At 40.7% G+C, this 21264-nt stretch overlaps 1 protein-coding gene across 2 annotated transcripts in view; it reads left to right on the top strand.

Annotated features, from left to right (window-relative positions):
• Positions 1-20015, top strand: part of SHQ1 (SHQ1, H/ACA ribonucleoprotein assembly factor) — a 93798-nt gene extending 73783 nt beyond the window's left edge. For both annotated transcript variants that reach the window (XM_058563142.1, XM_058563151.1), the window contains exon 11: positions 19410-20015. In XM_058563142.1, the coding sequence (XP_058419125.1) occupies positions 19410-19956 (547 nt within the window). In that variant the 3' untranslated portion in view covers positions 19957-20015. The remainder of the gene's footprint in view (positions 1-19409) is intronic.
• The last annotated feature ends 1249 nt before the right edge of the window (positions 20016-21264 follow it).

Genomic DNA, 21264 nt, shown 5'->3' with positions numbered 1-21264 from the left:
GCGCTGTCTGAATGCACCTTGCCGTTGGGAGCATTAGGAAAGAAGAAAGTCAAACCGCCTCTACCCTCGGGCTCCAGCTCTGGAAAATCAAAGCCGAGCGGAGGCAGCTCTTCTCTGCCTGCAGCAGGGTCAGCGATTTGTGTAATAATGTTTTCCAGTCAGCTTATCTCTGCTGATTTCTTGTGTTTTTGAGTCAGGGAATGAAGAGCTGTGTCACTGCTGCTGCCTTTTTAAGCAGGTGGGACCTGCAGCTGCGATCAAAGCCGAGCTCCGGGTTCCCGCAGACAGCAGTCCCTGCTTTTCTGTCAACTGCTTATTGTGGGGCTGGATTTGTCTCTGTGGGGTGAGGTGGCTCCAAGAAAAACCCACCCCGATGCCCCAAGAAGGAATGAAAGGAGAAAAGAGAAAAGCGCTTCTGTGTCTCGCCCCATGCAGGAAGTGTTTTGATAACATCATTTGAGTCAAACCGTAATTAGGCTTTTGCATCCAGTTCTTGTAGGAACATGAAATGCTCTTCAGCCAACAAGTTTGGTTCTCACAGCCACCTAACTGGGGTTTAAGTTGTGCTGTGTATTTCTATATTTAGCTAAATAATATCTTTGAGCCACTTTTTCATTCTTATGTTTAGTAATCAGTAATTTTCGTAGATAGTAATTTGGGTCTGATTCGACATTTTGGCAACACTTCAGTTCTAATTATAGAAGAGTTTTTGCCTGTGTGTTTGATGATAAAGTGAACGTAGGATTTTAAAGAGAGGTCCAGCAAACTAGTTGGGTCCTAATTTTTGAGAGTCGTGGTCACTACCTTAAAATATAGAATAAATTATAGTGCCCATCCTGATAAGGAGACTTAATTTACATAAATGTTTTGTCAAGGATTGGATCCCACAACAGAGGGAAGAGTCTTCAGTGGTTCTACTGGCAAGTGCCATCTTCCAGCATCTCATTTCATGTAGTTCATAAACTCTTCGATTACCCAGATGGTGGCACTGCTTCAGTGTGAGCCAGCACATAGTGGGTCTGCGTGTCAGAAGCTCTGGCCTTTGCCGGGATTAACTCTAGCATTAGGCAGATGTTTGCCTCCGAGCATTGGTGAAATAGGAACAGTCATATGTACCTGCTTTAGCCCATGTGGTTGAGGAAAGGATCAGACAGACTCATGCATATGAAAGCAATTCGAAAACCCTCCAGTCTGATGCCATGTGGAGTATTAGTACTTGAGGTTGTGGTTAGTCCTGTGGTCTTAGCTATGTCTAGGCCTCAACTTGGTCACAGAAAATTATGGCTTTAGATTAGATCTGTGTGGTCCAATTTTGTATTCATAGCCACACGAGGCTATTTTAATTTAAATTAATTAAAATTAAAGAAAATTTAAGATTCGATTCCTCAGTCATACTGATGACATTTCAAGTACTCAAGAGCCACATGTGGCCAGTGGCTACCATATTGGACAGCACAGATATAGAATGTTTCCGTCATTATGTAAAGCTCTGCTGGACAACCCCAGACTCACTTATCCATCGGGTTTCTTCCAATCTGAGATTGTGTAGACTTTAGCAAAGTGGCTTGCGCAGTCCTTAAAGGAGAATTAATTGTACCTTTGATGCCCCTCCCCACCACCGCCACCCATATCAAGGGCTTGGCTGTGCTGAAATCTTTGCTCTTTGTCTCCCTAGTGGCTCTGCATGAGGCCTTCCTATGGCATCTTTTACAACCAGTTTCTTAGAAGAGATAAGTTAGTTGTGGATTGATACATTCTTGAGTCCTCAAATAGTGTTATCTAGTTTATATTTATAATACGAAATAATATAAAATTCTGGCTTAGCCAGAATTATTTCTCCTCTTTGCTGAACTTCTGAGTCTTCCTTTTCAGAAACAAAGTAATCTATTGTCATCTCCCATGAACGTGGGACAGCATGGGACAGCATAGGTCGGGTATCAGGCTCAGGTGGATAGAAGGTACAAGAAGGAGTTCTGTAGGCGTGGATATGTGATCTGCAGATTAGAACTAGCCATGTGGGAATTGACATCCAGATGGCTTTTAGGACTGGGAGGAGGGGGTGGATGTGAGTGTTGTACTAAGGTTAATAGACTGGAGATTCGAGCTAGGAAGAAATGAAATAGGTAAAAAGCAAGAATAAAGCTAGGTCCCACAGTTCAGGCTATTCGAATGTATTTGGTCCCTATGTCACCTTTCAGTGAGGCCTTCCCTAAACACTCATAAAAAATTGAACACCCCCTGCCCCTAGCACTCTCTGGCCACCTTTTCAGCTCTGTTTTTTCCCATAGCACTTAAACCATCGAGTGCACACTGTATTTTACTTAATTTTTGTTTATTGTCCATCTTTTCCTGCACAAAAGAATAAGCTCTGTGAGCACGAGGATTCTGATCTATTGTGTTCAGTGCTTGGGTGCACAGTACTTTCAGTAAATATTTATTGAATGGATGAGTGAAAAATGCAGATCTGCTGCATTGTTTCAGTGAGATCTGGAGCTCCTAGAGGTTACTTGTAGGAGGCTGGTAGCATAGATGAGGTAAGGAAGTAATGGGTGGAGGTCTGCTGGGGGCGGAGGCAGGCAAGGAGTGGGGTCTAAATGGACAGAAAAGGGGTTAGGGGCAGGGATCTGGACCCTGGCCTCAGGAGAGGTCCTTATAGAAGTTGAGGACTTTGCACAAGAAAGGAGCTAACGAGCAGAAACCCCAGCTTTGCAGAGTCAGGGTCAAGAGAGAAAACATTTCTGAGAATGAGCCTCAGGATCAAGCTGGCTTAGAAGAGGAGCCAAGGAGAGAGAACTCTTGATCCAAAGGACCACGAGTGGGGCTCCTTGTACCTTTTTCCCCAGAGCCAAGATTGGTGAGTGAATGCAGGCTGGAGAGTCATATTTGTGCGCTGGGTGAGAGGGGCTGGGGCAGAGTCAGGCTGCCCTTTCCAGAATGTGTGAAGTGATAGCAAATGCTTAGCCTTCCAAGCTGACCCAGGTGTGAGGGAGAACCTCACACCAGTCCCCTCCCTTCTAGGTGTCTGCAAAGTGTAAGGTGGTGACAATCTTCACTTCGACACAGTCACAACTGTCTGGAGCAGCGCTTCTCAAACTTCATTGTGATACATATCCCCTGGGGAGCAGATTGATTTGGAGACCTAGGGGTAGGACGTGGGATTCCGCAGTTCTAACAAGTTCTGGAATGATGCTGCTGCTGGTGGTCCAGGGATTACACTTTAAGTAGCAAGGCTTTATTAAGGAGAGAAACTAAGTATTAGTCATTGATATCAATTGCCTTTATTAAAAATATTTAAAAATTTCCCTTGAATAGGCTAGGGACTGTCATTTAAGGATGTTCTGACAGACAGATGCTTTTCACTCTAATTCTAGTAGTTTTTGAGAGAGCATGAGCAAGCGTTAAGAAAATCAGCTTTTCCCAATTTTGATTTTCTGTAGTCGAACACTTGTCAGTACTGCTGTCAAGTGGCTTTCAATTCCAGGGCTTCCCAAAGCAGTCTTTGACTACTCCAAGCCTTAGCCAACTCGCTTCCCTACATGTGAGAGGTGGTTGTGCCCAGTGGAGTGTGGTCCGTATGTGCTGAGCCGCTGATCAAGCTGGTCTTATCAGCGGCCTGGATCGGGGTTAGGAGAAGTCTGTGCTTGCGGTGTGGAAAAACGGGCAGCTCCTGACTCTGAAGGCTCACCATGCTTTTATGAAAATTACTGTCCTGGAAGATGTAATGGGGGGAGAAAAGGAGGACCTGAAACCAGGGACATTTTGGAATTTGTATTCTGGTAGTCAAGGTCTCTTGTAAATAGATGATCTTATGTGCATCTCTCCTCCCTGCCACATTCCAGGTTAGAATATTTAGTCCTTGTGGAATGCAGTCAACCTGTCCTGCAGTCCGAGGCTGTAGCCATAGACCTAATGGTGCCATCGGCCTTGTGCTGTGATTCCAGGGTTCCTGTCACTAAAACCTGCTTCCCACTTTTCTCCCCTGGACAGCTCCTCGTGGTCTGTAAGCAAGTTTCAGTTTAGATTACCCTTTTTATAGGAAACCTTCTCTGCCCCCTCCACCTTCTCCCTAGCTTCCAAACCTGAAATGGCTGCCCCTCCTCTGTGGTCTCATAGCCAGTGCCGAATTACAGTCAGTTCACGCTAGTTATGTTCTGTAAAGTTGCTGCAAACACAGAATTAGCAAACTCAACCATAGCTCCTGGGGGCAATACAGGGTTAGGTCCTGTGAGCCTCTGCTCACAACATTTTCATCAGCCAGTCAATACCTATCTTTGCTTTATTAGTGTTTCTGTTTAAACACACCTTATTTAATGTATATTGTTGCTTCATTAACAGCATTATAACTCCTACCTGAACAAAGCTTATCTAACACAAGTATCTTCTCCATCAGACACTTTCTAGCCTTCATGCACTTAAGAACACTAGGCAGCAATTCAGCACTAAGCTTGAGGGCCATTTTAAACAGTGAAATCATCAACAAAAAGCCACAAAACAAAAAAAATATGGCACTAAATTAACCATGAAAAGGACACTTGTTTACAGTAAGAGAACTGAAACAAGGAGGCAGAGTGTCGTCTTGTATGACCTCAGCTGGGAATGTGTGCGTTGGGTGACTGAAATTTTTCAGTGCTCTGCGCCTGTCTGTGAGTGACCACAAAAGCACTGAAGAGTATTGATTTTGAGGTTAAAAATACATTTTGGCAAGTAGGCAAATTCACAAATATGGAATTCGTGAATAATGAGGATTGACTATACCTCATAGACAGACTAAACTTTGGTATACAGACCAGCACAATAGGGGCAGAAAAGAAGAAATAAATGTGCTTCTTCCCTCAAAGAATTTGATATTTGAAATTTCAAGAAAAGCATTGAAGTAGGCAACCTGGGCAGAATTAGGACTTGGTGGACTTCTTGCCCTCATTTTAAGTTATACAGTGGTTTTCCTGTCAAATTACACGTGGGAGGGCCTGTCTTCTCAGTGCCTAGGCCCCCAAAGCCCCTGAGCTGGACGTGCCGGGATCACCCTGTGCTGATCCTTCTTAGAGACTCACTTCAAAGTGGTGTCATGGCTTGTTCCTTGCCTGCCACAGACTGAGAGGAGCTGATCTTCACAGAGACTGTGTTTCATATTCACCGTTAGATCCACCAAACCTGGCACATAGTAGATGGTCAATAAATATTTCAAAAGACTGACCTTGGACCTGGGCACTTGAGCTGAAAAACTGCAGCTCAGTCTAATTGCATCTGGTCCTGGTCCACAACCTCTTGTCCACAATTCTGAAATCCAGAAAGTTCTAAAAGCAAAAGTATTTTCAGGGCAGTTGGCAGCAAAACCTGACTAACTTGAACTTATTTGGTTACCTGAGGCTATTTACGATCTTTATTCATCCCGTTTGGAGTGACTAACTGTATATTTTGCTGCAGAAATATTAGTGTATTTGATTACAGGTTGCTGCTAGAAGTATTATATAGTACATAGTAACATATAGTATAATAGTATATATCCAGAATTATCTTTCTGAAATACAAAAAAAAAAAAAGAAAGAAAGAAAGAAAGAGAAATCGGAATTTTGAAACTCATCTAGGTCCAAGAGTTTCATACAAGGCATTGTTGTTGACCTGTAGTAGAATTTAGAAATTTTCTGTAGAAATTTTATTTGAGGAGATTGACAGTTTATTTAGAAGTGAATTACCTAGAGGCATAAATGGTTATGGTCTTTGACTGATGAGAGAAAAATTAAGTGAAATAATCTGATGGCATAACTCCTGAGGGGACAACATGTAGAGTAGAGCCCCAGGGTAAGTTTGAAGAGTGCTGAGAATAGTTCTTTTAAATAATGAAAACGAAGGTGTTGAGGAATCTAAAGAATTTATCATAAATATAAAAAATATTTGAGTCTTTATTATATCAATATGTGCGTGTATCAGCAGGTACACGGTGGAGTTTATTAGAAAAAGAGATCCCTTGAATTTCAGAATTTATTTGAAAATTCTGATCATACGGTCCAAATCAATTATCATTTCATAGAGAAATGTGTTGGTAAAACATACTCTCCTATTAAAAAAATAAAAGTGTCAAAATTGAAACAAATCCCAAGTGACTGAGGTCAACCAATAATATTTTCTCCCATCCAGTTCCCTTACAATACTAAAAATAATAATAAATGAATGAAGCCCCCACAAACTTGTCTTTTTTTCGCCCTAGGGGGCAGGTTTTCTTCTGCTGCTTTATAAATTTTAATTGGAATTGCAGATATGGAATAGGGTCTTATAAACTTTTATGCTTCTGTTTTAAAACTGTCTGTTTTGAGAAAGTAAGCTTTATAGTACACAAATTAGATAAAATTGCTCACTTTGAGTGAAATATTCATAAAAGTGGTATAAAGACTCCTGGGGCCTCATTTTTTCTAGGTTTTTGATAGATAAGATGAAGTATTAGAAGCTTGGAAACAGTATTAAAAGGAAAAATAATAGAAATTCTTATTTTAGACTTAATTCAGAAAGTACTGTTTGGTTTGTAGATCAAATGTCCTGGGGGGGAAAATGCCTTTAAAAATGATACTTGAAATGACCCACAGACAATGCTTTACCCAATACCTCAGGAATAACCTCCATAGCAGTGAACTGCGTACTTCTGCAAAGAAGAACTCTCTGTATATAGTAGGCACATTCTGAAAGAGATGACTAATGGATCTTTCTCTAGGCATATTTTGAGATTCTCTTTGTGTTTGGTGAAACGTGCCATGCCTTTTAAAAAGAAGTTTGAGATGAGGAGTGTTGTATTAGAAGTCTTGACAGTCAGCCCAGAGGACATCGGAGCTGTCCCTGTGATCTCCTCCTCCCATTAGGGCACGTTCCTCCTCTGGCTCCATCCCCTTTTCCCAGCAAATGTTCAAAAGCATGAGACTTCTTTTCCAGGACTCCTATTTGTTGTTGTTTTTTTAAGATAATTTTTGTTGAAGAACTCACAGATTCTAAGTATACAAATAATGAATTCTGATAAAGTGAAACACCCAAATCAAGAATCGAACCTTAGAGCCTCCCCAGAAGCCCCTTGATGCACTTTCAGTCCCAACCCCCAACCCCGTAACCCCTCTCTTGACTTCTGTTACCATCTACTGGTTTTGTCTGTTTTAGAACTTTGTGTAACTGAAATAATACAGTGCGTACTCTTTTGTATGTGGTTCATTCATTCAGCGTTATTTTTGTGAGGATTCTAGCTCAACATCAATTCCCAAAGGTTTCTTTGGGGCATCTTTTAAAAAAATCTCCTGGCAGATTGGTCTGAGAGCATTAAATCTGAAAAAGGAGCACTGGGAGTAATGAATAACGTAGGAATAACGTAGCTACGTAAGGAGTATGAAGTGGGGGAATGGGAGGGATTGAATGTCAGTAGGTTAGAGGTAGGCATATTTCTGGAGCACTTTCCTCTTTGCCTTTGCCAACCAGTCCTAAGGCCTGCCCGCCATTAGGGCTCCCTCCCAGGGCACAGCCCTCTGGGTCCAACAAGGAACAAACCCAGTGAATCTGCCTTTAGGAAGGATCTGAATGCTGAGTGCCGCAGCTTCTAGGTCTGGCTCCCCCACAGACAGGAGACAAGTTAAATAGCTGCCCGTATTATGTCAGTGAGCTACACTGATTGGCACAGCATGGAGTTGTTCGGTGTAAGAATATAGGAACATACAGCAGGCCTGCCCCTGGAGATGGCCACTTAGCATTGTGACTGGCCCTTGTGAGGAGCTGTCTGTCCCATAACTGTATCTTATCATGTTGTCCCTGTGTCCTCCCTAGGAAAGCAAAGGTTCCAGACTTTCTTTAGAGGGCATTTTAACCATGGTTCAGAGTGAGTGGGAAGAGGCAGAGCTTATGTGCTATGTCAGACATTTAATAATTCCAGAAAACCCAAACCGGTCAGTGGGCAGTGTGTTGCTATCATTCGTCTCGTAGAACAGGATTGTCATTAAGAAACCACAGAATGGTTCTGGTTTAACTGATTCATGCCTTATGCATTTATGCATTTAAGGTTGCTTTATGCATTTAAGATTGCATTATGCATTTAAGAAGACATTTCACTGTGCATCATACCAGTGAGTGGAGAAATAGTCTGAATTTTCAAAGTTTTTGACTCCCATCGTAATTTGGAGAGCCGCATGCTTCAGCCTGTGTGTGTGGTAAACATACCAGCACTTAAGTATTTTCCTGTCTCCGTATTATGAAAGCAATGTGGTGCACAAACTTCATATTTTGTAACCAAGGAAAAAATCTAACATTTAGAACAGGCATACAAAGAAATAAACACATTAAATCACATGACCCAGTCTTTCTTTCTCAGAATATGCCAGGAAATTTGGAAGCAGTCATTTTCATTCTGCTTTCAAGATGGGAAAGTGGAGACAAAAAGGCCATACTTGAAAATTTAGCTAGAACTTCCACTTCTTTAGCCCCCAAAACTATCCTAGTATGCCAAGTTGGTAATAGTAAGGCTTGGTATAAGAAGCTGGAGTGTGAGGGGCAGAGCGTCCCAGCTGCTGGTCCACGGCACCACAGATGGGATTCAGGGGAATGGAGTTAGTGGCCCCCTCAGCCTTCAGGATGGCAGGTAGGATGCAGGCCAGTCTGGTCACTTTACCCCTTGTGCCATGCCAAGCAAATATTGTTTTCTGTGTGTCCCATGACATGAAACAGCTTGGGAAACATTGCTTTAAATAGACTGTTCTTGCAAGACTCTGAGGTGGCATTTTAGATGAGTGCTGAATGAGTAGGAGCCAGTATGGAAGACTTGGGGGAAGAATGTTCCAGAAAGAGGGAACAGTAAGTGCAAAGGCCTTGAGGCGAGAGTGTATTATTGTGTCCTCAGGACAGAGAGACGGTAGGGAGTTGAGCCGGAGCACAGTGACCTGGACACGAATGGCAGGTGACCCACTGAGAGGCAGACAGGGCCCAGGGGCCAGATCTTATGGGGCCTCGTCCTCATTGGGGAGTTTGGATTTTATTCTGAGAGTTCTAGGAAGCCATTGCAAGTTTTTAAATGGGAACATCATGATCATAATGTAGAACTGTAAAACCATAGCATTTTAGACTCAGAGGGGAAATAGTCTGATCCATTCTCTGCATTTTATTGCGTGAAGGAAACTTTTCTGGGCCTTGCTGCTGTTGATATTTTTGGTGATGTCATTTTTTCATTTGTAAAATCAGGAACTTGTATGAGATGGCTTCTAATTTCTGTTCAGCCCAAAAAATCTTCATCCCTGTTTAGTTTCCTAGGGCTGCTGTAACAAATGACCACAAACTGGATGGCTTAAACAACAGAAATCTATTCTCTCACAGTTCTGGAGGCCCGAAGTCCAAAATCAAGGTGTCAGCAGGGTTGGTTCCTTCAGGAGGCTTGAGGGAGAATCTGTTCGATGCCTCTCGCCTAGCTTCTGGTGATTGCTGGCAATCCTTGCTGTTCCGTTGCTTGTAGACATATCACTCCAGTCTCTGCCACCATCATCACATGGACCTCTTTGTCTCTGTGTCCCTGTGTCTTCACATGGTGCTCTTATAAGGCCACCACTCCCCCTTGAATCATTGGATTTAGGGCCCACCCTGACCCAGTATGACTTTATCTTGACTTGATTACACCTGCAAAGACCCTGTTTCCAACTCAGGTCACATTGACAGGTTCTGGGGGTTACGACTTGAACATATCTTTGTGGGGGACATATTTGAACCTACAATGCCTTCCTTCTGCCACCACCTCCATGGTAATGCCTTCTTCATCTTTTTGATTGACTTCCACTTAGTTTAATGGAATCCAAATAGCCATTTCATCCGAACAGCTAATGGGTCAAAATACTACACTTCTATCATTAAACAACACTGAATGCCCTTTTCACATAGATGAAATATAGCAATATTGTCAGAATTGTTCAAGTCTGACATACCCAAAATGTCGTGCTTCATGGAATAATTTTAGAGAAGAAAATGGATTGAAAAGATCTCTCTCTCTCAGCCTTGGACCTGTAGTTTCCATTTTCCCATATCCTTTGCTATCCCACAAAGGTGTTTTTTGGTTTTTGTGTGTGTGTATTTTTTATTTAAACAGCTATTTGGTTTCACTGTGATACTTGCCTTGTACCAGAAGTTATTTAAAGCATTTCTGTGTGTGTGTGTGTGTGTGTGTGTGTGTGTGTGTGTGTAAAACAAGATGGCAGGCATAATTAAAGGTGGGGGTAAGAGAAGGAAAAAAAAAGATAGCAACAAAATGAAAAGGGAGGCAAGAAGGAGCTCCGGGTATATTCCATCATGTCAGGTGGGTCACAGATTTACCTTTCCTAACGGTCAGTATTGAAGGGGAGCCCTTTGTGTTGCGCAATTCCAAGAGTTTCATGGGGCCGGTTTTTTTTTAAATTTTTTGTGTGTGTGAGGAAGATCAGCCCTGAGCTAACATCCGTGCTAATCCTCTTCTTTTTGCTGAGGAAGACCGGCACTGAGCTAACATCTATTGCCAATCCTCCTCCTTTTTTTTTCCCCAAAGCCCCAGTAGATAGTTGTATGTCATAGTTGCACATCCTTCTAGTTGCTGTACATGGGACGCAGCCTCAGCATGGCTGGAGAAGCGGTGCGTCGGTGCGCGCCCGGGATCCGAACCCGGGCCGCCAGTAGCGGAGCGCACGCACTTAACTGCTAAGCCACCGGGCCGGCCCAGGCCGGTTTTGAAATAGGCTCTGAACACCAGCTTTGGGGATTACAGTGAAGCACATTTCAGCAAAAGCAGTTCTTCTGGGGTTGGGGAGGGGAGTTTAGGGAGGGAGTTGAAATGTGGCAAATTTATAAGACTCACATTTTCATCTCTGCTAATTTGATTCGATCTGGCATAAATGCAAAAAGATTTCAAGAACGGGCTGGAGTGTGTTTCTTTCAAACAGTTCTTTATGAACATTGTGCCTTCTTAACCTGTTTATCACCCTCACTCTTCCACTTCTTAGATAAATGTCAATGATGAAGCAAATAATAGCTCCTCTGGATTTGGATAAACCTTCATTTACCTATTAGGGCATGCTCTTAAGTGTATAGGATTGCCATAGCAATTTTCTTTTTTTTTTTTTTTTTTTTTTACATAAAGTCATTTACTTTGCTCTAAAAATGGGTCTATCTAGTACGGCCACTTATATATGTCTTGCAGGGGGTCCTTATTTCTGAATATTCATTATTTGAGTTTCTGCACTTAGAAAGTTACAAAGAGAAGTGATGGTAGGCAGGACACAAAAATATTTGCTAATGATCAAACCACTTGATAAATTTAGCCCCCATTCTAGCATATCGTTTCCTTCCTAGCACCTTCCCCACCCATCCTGCCAGTGTTTTTATTGTTTGATGTCTTGTTGACTGTTGATATTGTACAGTGCACATAAATTGCACATTGAGTGAAAAATCAAGGATTTCATGAAGTCAGTGGAAGTAATATGGGAGCTGTGCTTGAACCACACACAGAAACACTGACGATGCGGCTTGGAAATGTGGGAGTAGTTAACAACTGAAGAAGAGAACTCGATGACAATAGTGACATCAGTGGAAAGTCTTTATTTTGAATATTAAAGGATTGATTTGAATCACGTGATTGAGAGGCCCTTGAGAAAACTGATGATGCCCTTGATGATGATTTGTAGAAATTACTCTCTAATTTGACTAAAAAAGACCAACCTGAAGTGATGAATGTCATATAGTGCTATAATATAATTTTGTTAGAACAATTACAATTACAAATACAATTAATATTTGGTTCATTCTTTGTTCATTTGAGAATTAGTGCATGGTTGTAATTATAACCTACATATTAATGTTGTCAGATACTTTATAAACTTATTTGTGTAGTTTGGAATTTTGTTTTAAGGTGAAATCTTAACCTTTTTTATCATGATTTACTATTAAATTTTGGCCTCTATTTTATGCTGATTTCCTTTAAGTGACATTTTTTTAGTCTTAATTATCCTCTATTAATGAGCATCTTCACTATCTATTTGTTTCAGCTATAGGGAGGGTACTGTGTTGGAGAGTGTCCCCTCAAAATTCATGTTAAGAAATCAACCCTGCTGACACCTTGATTTTGGACTTCTAGTCTCTAGAACTGTGATGGAATAAATTTCTGTTGTTTTAAGCCACCAGTTTGTGGTAGTTATGGCAGCCCTAGGAAACTAATACAGATTTTGGTATTTTGAGTAGGGTGCTGCTGTAACAAATACTTAAAAATGTGGGAATGGCTTTGGAATTGGTTAATGGGTAGAGGCTTGAAGAGTGTTGTGATGCATGATGGAAAAGTCCTAGATTGCCTTAAAGAGATTTTTGGTAGAAATATGGACATTAGAGGAAGTTCTAGTAAGGGCTCAGAAAGAAGTGAGGAGAGCTATAGAGGTGGTTTCTTTTGTCTTAGAAAATATGTATATCATCACAGACAGAATAGTGCTAGAAGTAGGAAAGTTAAAGGTGCTTCTAGTGAGGTCTTAGATGGAAATGAGGAACATGTTATTGGAAACTGGAAGAAAGTTGATCTTTGTCATAAAATGGAAGAGAACTTGGATGAATTGTGTTCTGCCATTCAGAAAGTAGAACTTAAAAGTGATGAACTTGCGGGGCTGGCCCGGTGGCACAGAGGTTAAGTGTGCGCACTCTGCTGCAGCGGCCCGGGGTTCACAGGTTCAGATCCCAGACGCACACCAATGCACCGCTTGTCAGGCCATGCTGTGGCAGCGTTCCATATAAAGTAGAGGAAGATGGGCACAGATGTTAGCCCAGGGCAAATCTTCCTCAGCAAAAAGAGGAGGACTGGCACCGGATATTAGCTCAGCGCTAGTCTTCTTCACACACACACACAAAAAGTGATGAACTTGGGTATTTACCTGAGGAGGTTTCTAAACAAAGTGTACAATCTGGTTTCTCCTTGTTGCTAATGGTAGAATGCAAGAAGGAAAAGATAAATTGAGGAAGGATTTGTTAAGCAAAAAGGAGCCATCATTTGATGATTTGGAAAATTATCAGCCTGTCCAGATAGTGTGCTCTGGAAATGGGGCCAAGGGTGTGCCTGGACAACCTTTGGCTAAAGAGATTAAGCATGTGACTTATGGATCCGCTCAACCATCTGAGCACAAGTCAGGAATAGAGGTAGGGTCATCCAGAAAGGACCTGTGGAGAAGCTTTGTGTGGGATAGTCTGGATCCCCTCAACATCCACAGAAGACTGACAAGGTTTTTGAGAATGTTACACCAGCAGAAACATGGCCACTCTGAACTGAAAAAGGCAGAAATGAGAGGAAATGAAGGAAGGATAACTCCAGGGTAGAACCATGGACTCAGAGGCCAGAGTGGGGAGCTCCTGTCCCGGTTGGTCCAGAGGACAGAGCAGCAAGCCACAGAAAATTATTTTCAGGCCTCAAAGACTAATGGAATTTGACCTGCCATGTTGTGAATTTGCTTTGGCCTGGTAACTCCTTTATCTTTTCCATTTTCTGCCTTTTGAAATGGGAATGTCTATTCTGTGTCTGTCCCACCATTGTCTTTTGGAAACAGATAACTTATTTTTTAGTTTCACAGGTCTGTGCACAGAGAGGAATTTTACCCTAGGATGGAGCATACCAAGAGTCTCTCTTATACCTGATTTAGATGAGATTTAGACGAGATTTTAGACCCCAAGTTGATGTTGGAATGGGTTGAGACTTTCGGGGATGGTGAGATGGGCTGAATATATATTGCAGGTGGGATGGGCATGAATTTGGGGGGTGGTGGTGTTAGAAGACAGGCTGTACTGGGTTGGATAGTGTCACCCTAAATTTCATATCCTTCCCACAACCTCAGAATGTGATTTTATTTGGAAATAAGGTTGTTGTGGGTATAATTAATTGTTAAGATGAGGTTCTACTGGACAATGATAGCCCCTTAATCCAATATGACTGGTGTCCTCGTAAGGAGAGGAGAAGAGACAGACACATACTCAAGGAAGATGGCCATGTGAAGAAACAGACACACAGAGAGAATGCCATGTGATGACAGAGGCAGAGTTGGAGTGACACCTCTACAAGCCAAGGAATGCCAGTGATTGCCGTTCACACCAGAAGCTAAGGGAAAGGCATGGAACATTCTCTCCTCAGAGCCCTCGGAAGGAACCAACCCTGTCAACACCTCGATTTGGACTTCAAGCCTCCAGAACCGTGAGGGAATAAATTTCTGTTGTTTAAGCCACCGGTTTGTGGTAGTTTGTTATGGCAGCCCTAGGAAACTAACACAGGGAGTTTTCAGAAAATTATTCTACTGATCCATGAACTACATGTTATTTTTCATAGCCCAGGGCCACAAAAGTATTAAGTCAACTTGGAAATAGGGTGAAAAGTTATTTCATTGGCCCAAACTCAGTATGGCTTAAATAACTTGCAATATTTTCTGTATTAAATTAGTAGTTTCTTGTTTAAAGCAATCGATTGTTTCTGTTAATAACTGAGCTGGAGATGATTTTCACTGTTACAGAATAACAGTAGACAATTTTGTGTTTATTTGTGCATCAATTGGTATTTGTTTTTCATGGCAACTTTCAGAGAAGAGTTTCACCAGCAACTTCTAGTTAAAGGTAATGCATTACCTTTTAGATCAGGATACATAAATATGTTCTGGGCAGGGGATTCTGAAGTTTGGAACTGGTTTTTTTCAATAGAGAGGAATTATGATTGTATGTCATTATTATCAATGCCCTTTAATAAGAAAGTTCATGTACTGTTTGTTCCCCGATAGAACCTGGGATTGTGTGTGTGTGTGTGCATCCTTTGAAATTAAAAGGGCAGTTAAGTGTATTCGATCATCCAGCATGAAATGTTTCTTGAATTGCCTCACTGGAGTCCTGTCCTGCATTATCAGTTGCTGGCTCTAGTGTCAGTATGTCATACCTGGCAAGTTAGCAGGTTTTGGCAGAGGAAATGAAACCTAGTCAGTTACTAGGAGATTTATAGTAGACCTGCTATTGCAGGAAGTGGTGAAAAGTTGATTGATAGTTTGAGACAAAACTCTACAGCAAGAAACAGGATGTATGCTTTCTATTTATACCCAGTTTTCTTTTTCCTACATTTCAGGGCTCCTTTTGCACTTTGTTTTGGCTGTTTCATAAAGCCATGGATCCTTTTTTTTTTTTTTCCTAAACTCAGTCACCGAATATAAAATAATAGAGGAAACTTTATATGAGCTTAGCCGTGGTACAGGCAGGCACTTTCTGCCGTTCCTATTACTCTTTCATGGTGGTTGTATTTACTGTTAACTTGTCAGAGAGCAGTCTTTAATTAAAAAGGAAAGAATCCTCCAAGTAGGATATTATTTCACATGTACAACCAGAATGAAAGTTTTTTTAAAAAGTTACATGGTAGGATTACATTTCCAAAAACTTTCTAAGAAAAACCTTTTGAGTATAATTTTATTAGAATATGGCATTAGTATGATCTGATTGTCCTGTCTCTCTTAAATGCTGATTGTCCTCACTCTTGAATAAATACATTCTTAACAGGTAGGTGTTCTTCACGTAGATGTAAAATATATATACTATAAGTACAACTGGTAACTCAGTGTATGTGTTCGTTGAGTTATATTAGAATGTACCTGGTTTTTGTAAGCATTCTGGTTAACTAATAATGTCACTTGACAAGGCTTTTTGACATGAACTAGCCTGGTCTGTTTTGAGTGTGACAGTGAAAAACCACTGGCTGCATTAAATGAGGTGCTTTCTGAAATGGAAAGGCCATTACAGAGTTGGATTCTAGAATTTATAAGGAGTGGCCGACTTAGAACCAACTCTAATTGTGCCAGTGGTTGTAGGAACAAAAAGGCTGCTCTTTCATGGCTTAATTTTTTTCTCCAAAGGAATAATTTCATTTTTGCAAACAGTCATTTCTAAGTTATTTGTGTAAAATAATTGAATAGAAACAAACCCAACTTTCATTCCTTGGGCTATTAGGACACATTGTGCACCAGAGATATTTTGAAATTTTTAATCACTTTTTATTCTAGCATTCTTTAGGGGGAGAGTTCAGAATGCTGCTTCTATAAAGTTTCTATTCAGAACTTCAGTATTAATTTAGGAAAGTAGCCAGCCTGAGGTAATAAAAGTGGGATAATAAAAAATAGAAATGAATCAGCGTGGTAAAGAATAAAATATGAACATATAATTCATTTTTTACACAGCTTACATAAATGGGTCACTTGAAATGTAATTTAGTGCTACAGTGAGAAACGAACTTTTCCGTGAAGGATGAAACTTCACAGAAGCTGGTAGCAGGCGCGAGTCCCTGTCTGGGTCACATGGCTCATCCTCGCCACTTTCCTATCTGTCAGAGTTGACTTTTTAGTCCCACTGTGCTTTCTGAAAAGAGCTAGGATTACTGTGAGGGGCTTTGAAATTCCAAACTTATACTGTTATAAACAACAAATATAATATTTTTATAGAAGACAATAACAAAGATCCAAATAGTTTTAACTTGAGTATTGACTTATCTACTGTATTCACTAATATCCACAAAAGTACTTCAGTTTTTTCCCTCCTATTCTAAACCTCTGTAGTTAAAGCTCAGATGTATTCTTCATTTAAGATTGCTAAAATAAAGATACCAGTCATAGCTTCTTTGGAGAGTTCTGGGCCTTGTGCAAGTCAGAACTTGCTCATTTGGAAGATGTTGAGGAGAGCTCAAATTGGGAAGGAGTGAAGAATGTGGTCTTATGAAGTGAAACTTGCAGAGCCTGGATACTCAGGGGAGGCCCTGCGGTGGAGCAGGAATCGCGCTAGAGCTGCTGGGCGTGGGTTTCCAGTCTTGACTGCCCCTTGTTAACTGGGTGAACTTCAGCAGGTCTCTTGAGCCCTCCAGGCTTCTGTTTCGTCATCTGTAACGTGGAGATAGACATGAAACTGCTTCACAGGGTTGTTGTCAGGAGTAAGTGCAATGATGTGGAACCTCATCCTTCAAATGTTTGTCATGACTATTAAAAATATGAGCTATATGGTCACTGAAGTAAAAGCTTTTATTTTAAATTTTTATTTCTAATATTATGATTTAATAAGAGGCATTGTCTTCTTTCCCAGGTTCATTGCTCTTTATCTCTTAAAGCCGTGTGTCATTATCCAGAGAGGACCTCCTTCAGTGAGAAAGATGACAGTGAACTAGTTCCTAGGCCGACAGGGCCTTGGGACAGAGATGTTTTAACTGGCCCACTAGTTCTGACCGAATCCTTGACCACTGGTAGTCAAGGTTTCAAAATATATGGTGGACATTATCTACAACTATCTTGGACATGGATGTAAATTATACTGCAACCGTCTTATTCCATGCTTTTAAAGATGTCTCAACTGATCTGAGTTCCCCCAGAGTTTCTAGCCCTTTGGTGAATCATTAACTGACTCCAGCTGACCTCACCTGCGTTTTCCTCTTTACCCTAGCCACCTTTTCTTTTCTAAGCTCTGGAAATTCCAGCACTGAAATTCAGAATTTTCCTCGCCTAAGAGAAAGTTGCCCATCAATGATGGCTGTTGCCCTTGTCCCATTCACCCTGCCGCACCTGCCACCCACCCTTGGACACTGACGGCAGTGGAGCTTCCAGTCCTGCTTACGCCTGTGGAGAGGAGCATCCCTGCACAAAGTCGTTATCACGCTAACTGTTTAGAGATGGAAGGGTCTCGGGTTCATCTAGGCACTTAGATGAAAAATACCATCTTTGTTCAGTTGTTCCCATTGCACCATCCATTCACTGCAGCTCTATTGAAATGAAGCCGCATTTACCCAATATTATGGGATGGACTACACTTTTACAAATGACTTTTTCATGTGGACTCACCCTCATCCAGTTTGGCTCAAGCCACTAAATTGTTTCATACACTCATTTAATCTTTGGAGTTAGGGAAACAGAAGCCATGTCAGCACGCTTACCATTTTCACTCATTGCCACCTTTTTTCAGTTGTCACATCAGAGTTTCCTCTATGGAACAGTAAAGAGAGAGTTTTTGGAGAACTGTAGTATGCTTTATGTTGCTTCAGAAACAAAACAACTAAATGCATCCAAGTTAATGAAAAAGTTTATTCAATAAGATGTTATAAATTTAGAAAAATATCCTCCAATATTACACGAAATGGTTTTCTGATAAAAATAAAAAGCACTCTATGCTGCTCTGTAATATTGCTTTTTTTTGTACATTTAAAAATTTTGAATAGGGATTACATTTACATAGGATTAAAAATAAACAATATGCAATGAAAAGTCTCCCTCTCATCGTTGTCCTCCATCTTTCCAGTTCCCACCATACGCTTCCACGTAAGTTAGTGTTTTCTGTAGCTTTCCAGAGTTTATTGATAAGTATACAACCAAATACAAATATATGTTTTTATTTCTTTCCCTTTTTTTTTTAACATAGAAGGTACATATACATATGGCATGCCTTTGATCTTGTTGTTAAACAGTATATCTGGGTTAGCCCATGGAGAGCTTCATTCCTTATGCGGCTGTGGACTCTTCCTTTATATGGATATGCCATAACGTACTTAACGAGTCCCATAGTGATGGACATTTAGTTGTTTCCCATTTTGGGGTAATTAAAAACAATGCTGTAGTAAATAACCTTGGGCCTGTATCATATAGCATATGTGTTTAATTTCCAGATGTGGTATTGCTGGGTCAAGGGTATGTACATTTTCAATTTTGAAAGTTATTGCCAAGTTCTCCTTTGTAGGGGTTTTACCTGTTTAATCTCTCACCAGCAGTATATGAAGGTACCTTTTCCCCCACGGCCTTGCTAGCAGCGTTTTCAAGTATTTGGATTTTTGCCAGTCTGGTAAATGAAAAATATATCTCAGTATGACTTTAATTTTTATTTCTCTTATTTGACTGAAGTTGAACATCTTTTCTGATGTTTAAGAGGCATTTGTATTTCCTTTTGTGAGAATTGTCTGCTTATGTCTTCTGCCCATTTTTCTGATGGATTGTTTTATCTATTTTTAAGAACTCTGTTAGGGGAATTAGGCCTTGCTCTGTGATATGAGTTGCAAATATTTTTTTCAATTTTGCATTAGCCTTTTGACTTTGCTTACGATGGTTTTTTTGCCCTACAGAAGTTGTTGATTTTTATTAGTTGAATTTATCAATCTTTGCTTTTCTTTTGTCGCTTCTGGATTTTGAGTCATAGTTAGAAAGGCCTTCCTCATTCTAGAGTCATAAAGGAAATCTCCTATGTTTTCTTGTAATACTTTCCTAGCTTCATTTTTTACATTTATATCTTTGATCTGTTTTGGGATTTCTCCTGGTGTATCATGTGAAGTATGGATCCAACTTCATTTTGTTATTTCTTTAAGCTTTGTACCTTGTTGTCCCCAGGCCAGTTAATGAATAGTCCTAATATTTCTTCTTAAAATGGTTTTCAAGGTCCAAAAAGTTGGCAGCTCTTGCAGAAGCCTTAAAGGCAGTATCCGTGACAAAGGCCCAGCTGGGGTTAGAACTGGAAGACCTGGAAGCAGCAGCGCTTCTTGTGCAGGAGGAAGAAGCTGCATTAGAGGCAGCCCATTCCATCTCCAGGCAGCAGACGCCCTGCTCCAGTCCTGAGGCAAGTGATTCGGAGGAATCAGACAGCACCACATCGTCTGAGACTGAAGACTCAGATTCAGAACAAGAGGAGCTCGAAGACGGTGCATCTGAGACACGACATTCCTTGCGAGGTCCCTTTCTCGAGGAAGGCAGTGCTCTGCTAATTGATGACGGTGGGGTGTGCAGAAACTCAGCCATCCTGAGGTCTGGGGTCAGTCAGGGAAAGCCACCTGCCTCCTCCCAGGCTCTTGGAGGGTCTGGGCCTCTGATTGAGGAGCTTGGAGAACAACTGAAGACGACAGTTCAGATGTCTGGACCTGCGGGCTCTGGTGCTGGAAACCACAGCAGTGTGCAGGACAGACACGACCAGCAGACACCAAATGATTGACTCTGAGTGGTTTTATTCATTGTTGAGAAGTATGTCAGATTTGGTTTTATATACTGAATTAGAATTCTTCATTTTCACTTTGTACTTTTTCTTAGTGTATACAACATTGTTTTTCAATGAGCTAATGTTGATACCTGTTGGTTTCCTTGTTGCCACTTTAAAGTTCTAAAGTATTTTTTACCAAAGTGTAATTAATATTTGAAGATGAAAATAATAGTTCTGCCAGAATCTCTGGAACGTAGAGCCCATTAATATTTTTAATAGCTTTAGCAAGGTACACTTGACATACAATAAACTGCATATTTAATGTGTACAATGTGATGTGTTGACTTACATATACACCAAGTGAAACCATCACCACAATTAAGATGACATGTTTCCCCATCATCTCCGAGTGTCCTCGTGTCCCTTTGTAACCCCTCTTACACCCCTACCCACATTCCCTAGGCAAGCATTGATCTGCTCTCTGCCACTATCCATTAGTTTGCATTTCCTAGAATTTAATATAAATTGAATCATGTAATATGTACTCTTTTATCAGGCTTATTTCACTCATGATCATTATTTTGAGATTCATCAATGTAGCATGTGTTGAGAGGGTTTTCTTTGTTTTTGTTTTTTTCCATATGTGAGTAGTATTTCATTGAATAGATGTATCCGTTCACCTGCTGTTGGACATTTTGGTTGTTTCCAGTTTTTAGCTGTTACAAATAAAGCTGTTTTGAATGTTTGTGTGCAAGTCTTTGTGTGGATATATGCTTTTATTTCTCTTAGGTAAATGTCTAGGAATGGAATGAGTGAGCCGTACGGTAGGTATATGTTTAACAGTTTAAGAAACTGCCAAACTGTTTTCCAAAGTGGCTGTACCATTTTACATTTCCACCAGTAGTGTATGAGAGCTCTAGTTCTTGCACATTATTGTCATCACTCGGTATATGGTCAGTTTTTAAAATTTTTACCATTTTAATTGGTGTGCAGTGGTATCTCATTGTGGTTTTAATTTGCATTTTTTTTAAGACTTGTAATGTTGAGCATCTTTTTTCATATGCTTGTCTTCCATATATCTTTGGTGAAGTGTCTGATCAAATCTCTTGCCAGTTTTTTTTAAGCTGGGTTGTTTTCTTGTTTTTGAGTTGAGATATAAGTCCTCATTATTAGTTGTCTTTGCATGCCTTATAATCTGATTGGATGCCAAACATTGTGAATTTTACCTTGTTGGCTGCTGGATATGTATTCTTATAAATAGTCTTTAGCTTTGTTTTGGGATGCAGTTAAGTTGAGAAATAATTTGATCCCCTTGTGGGTCTT

Source organism: Diceros bicornis, chromosome 2, assembly GCF_020826845.1.
Source record: "Diceros bicornis minor isolate mBicDic1 chromosome 2, mDicBic1.mat.cur, whole genome shotgun sequence".
In the NCBI taxonomy this organism is placed as follows: domain Eukaryota; kingdom Metazoa; phylum Chordata; class Mammalia; order Perissodactyla; family Rhinocerotidae; genus Diceros; species Diceros bicornis.
The sequence above is the reverse complement of the archived record's forward strand: the minus strand, read 5'-3'. Positions and strand labels throughout refer to the sequence as shown.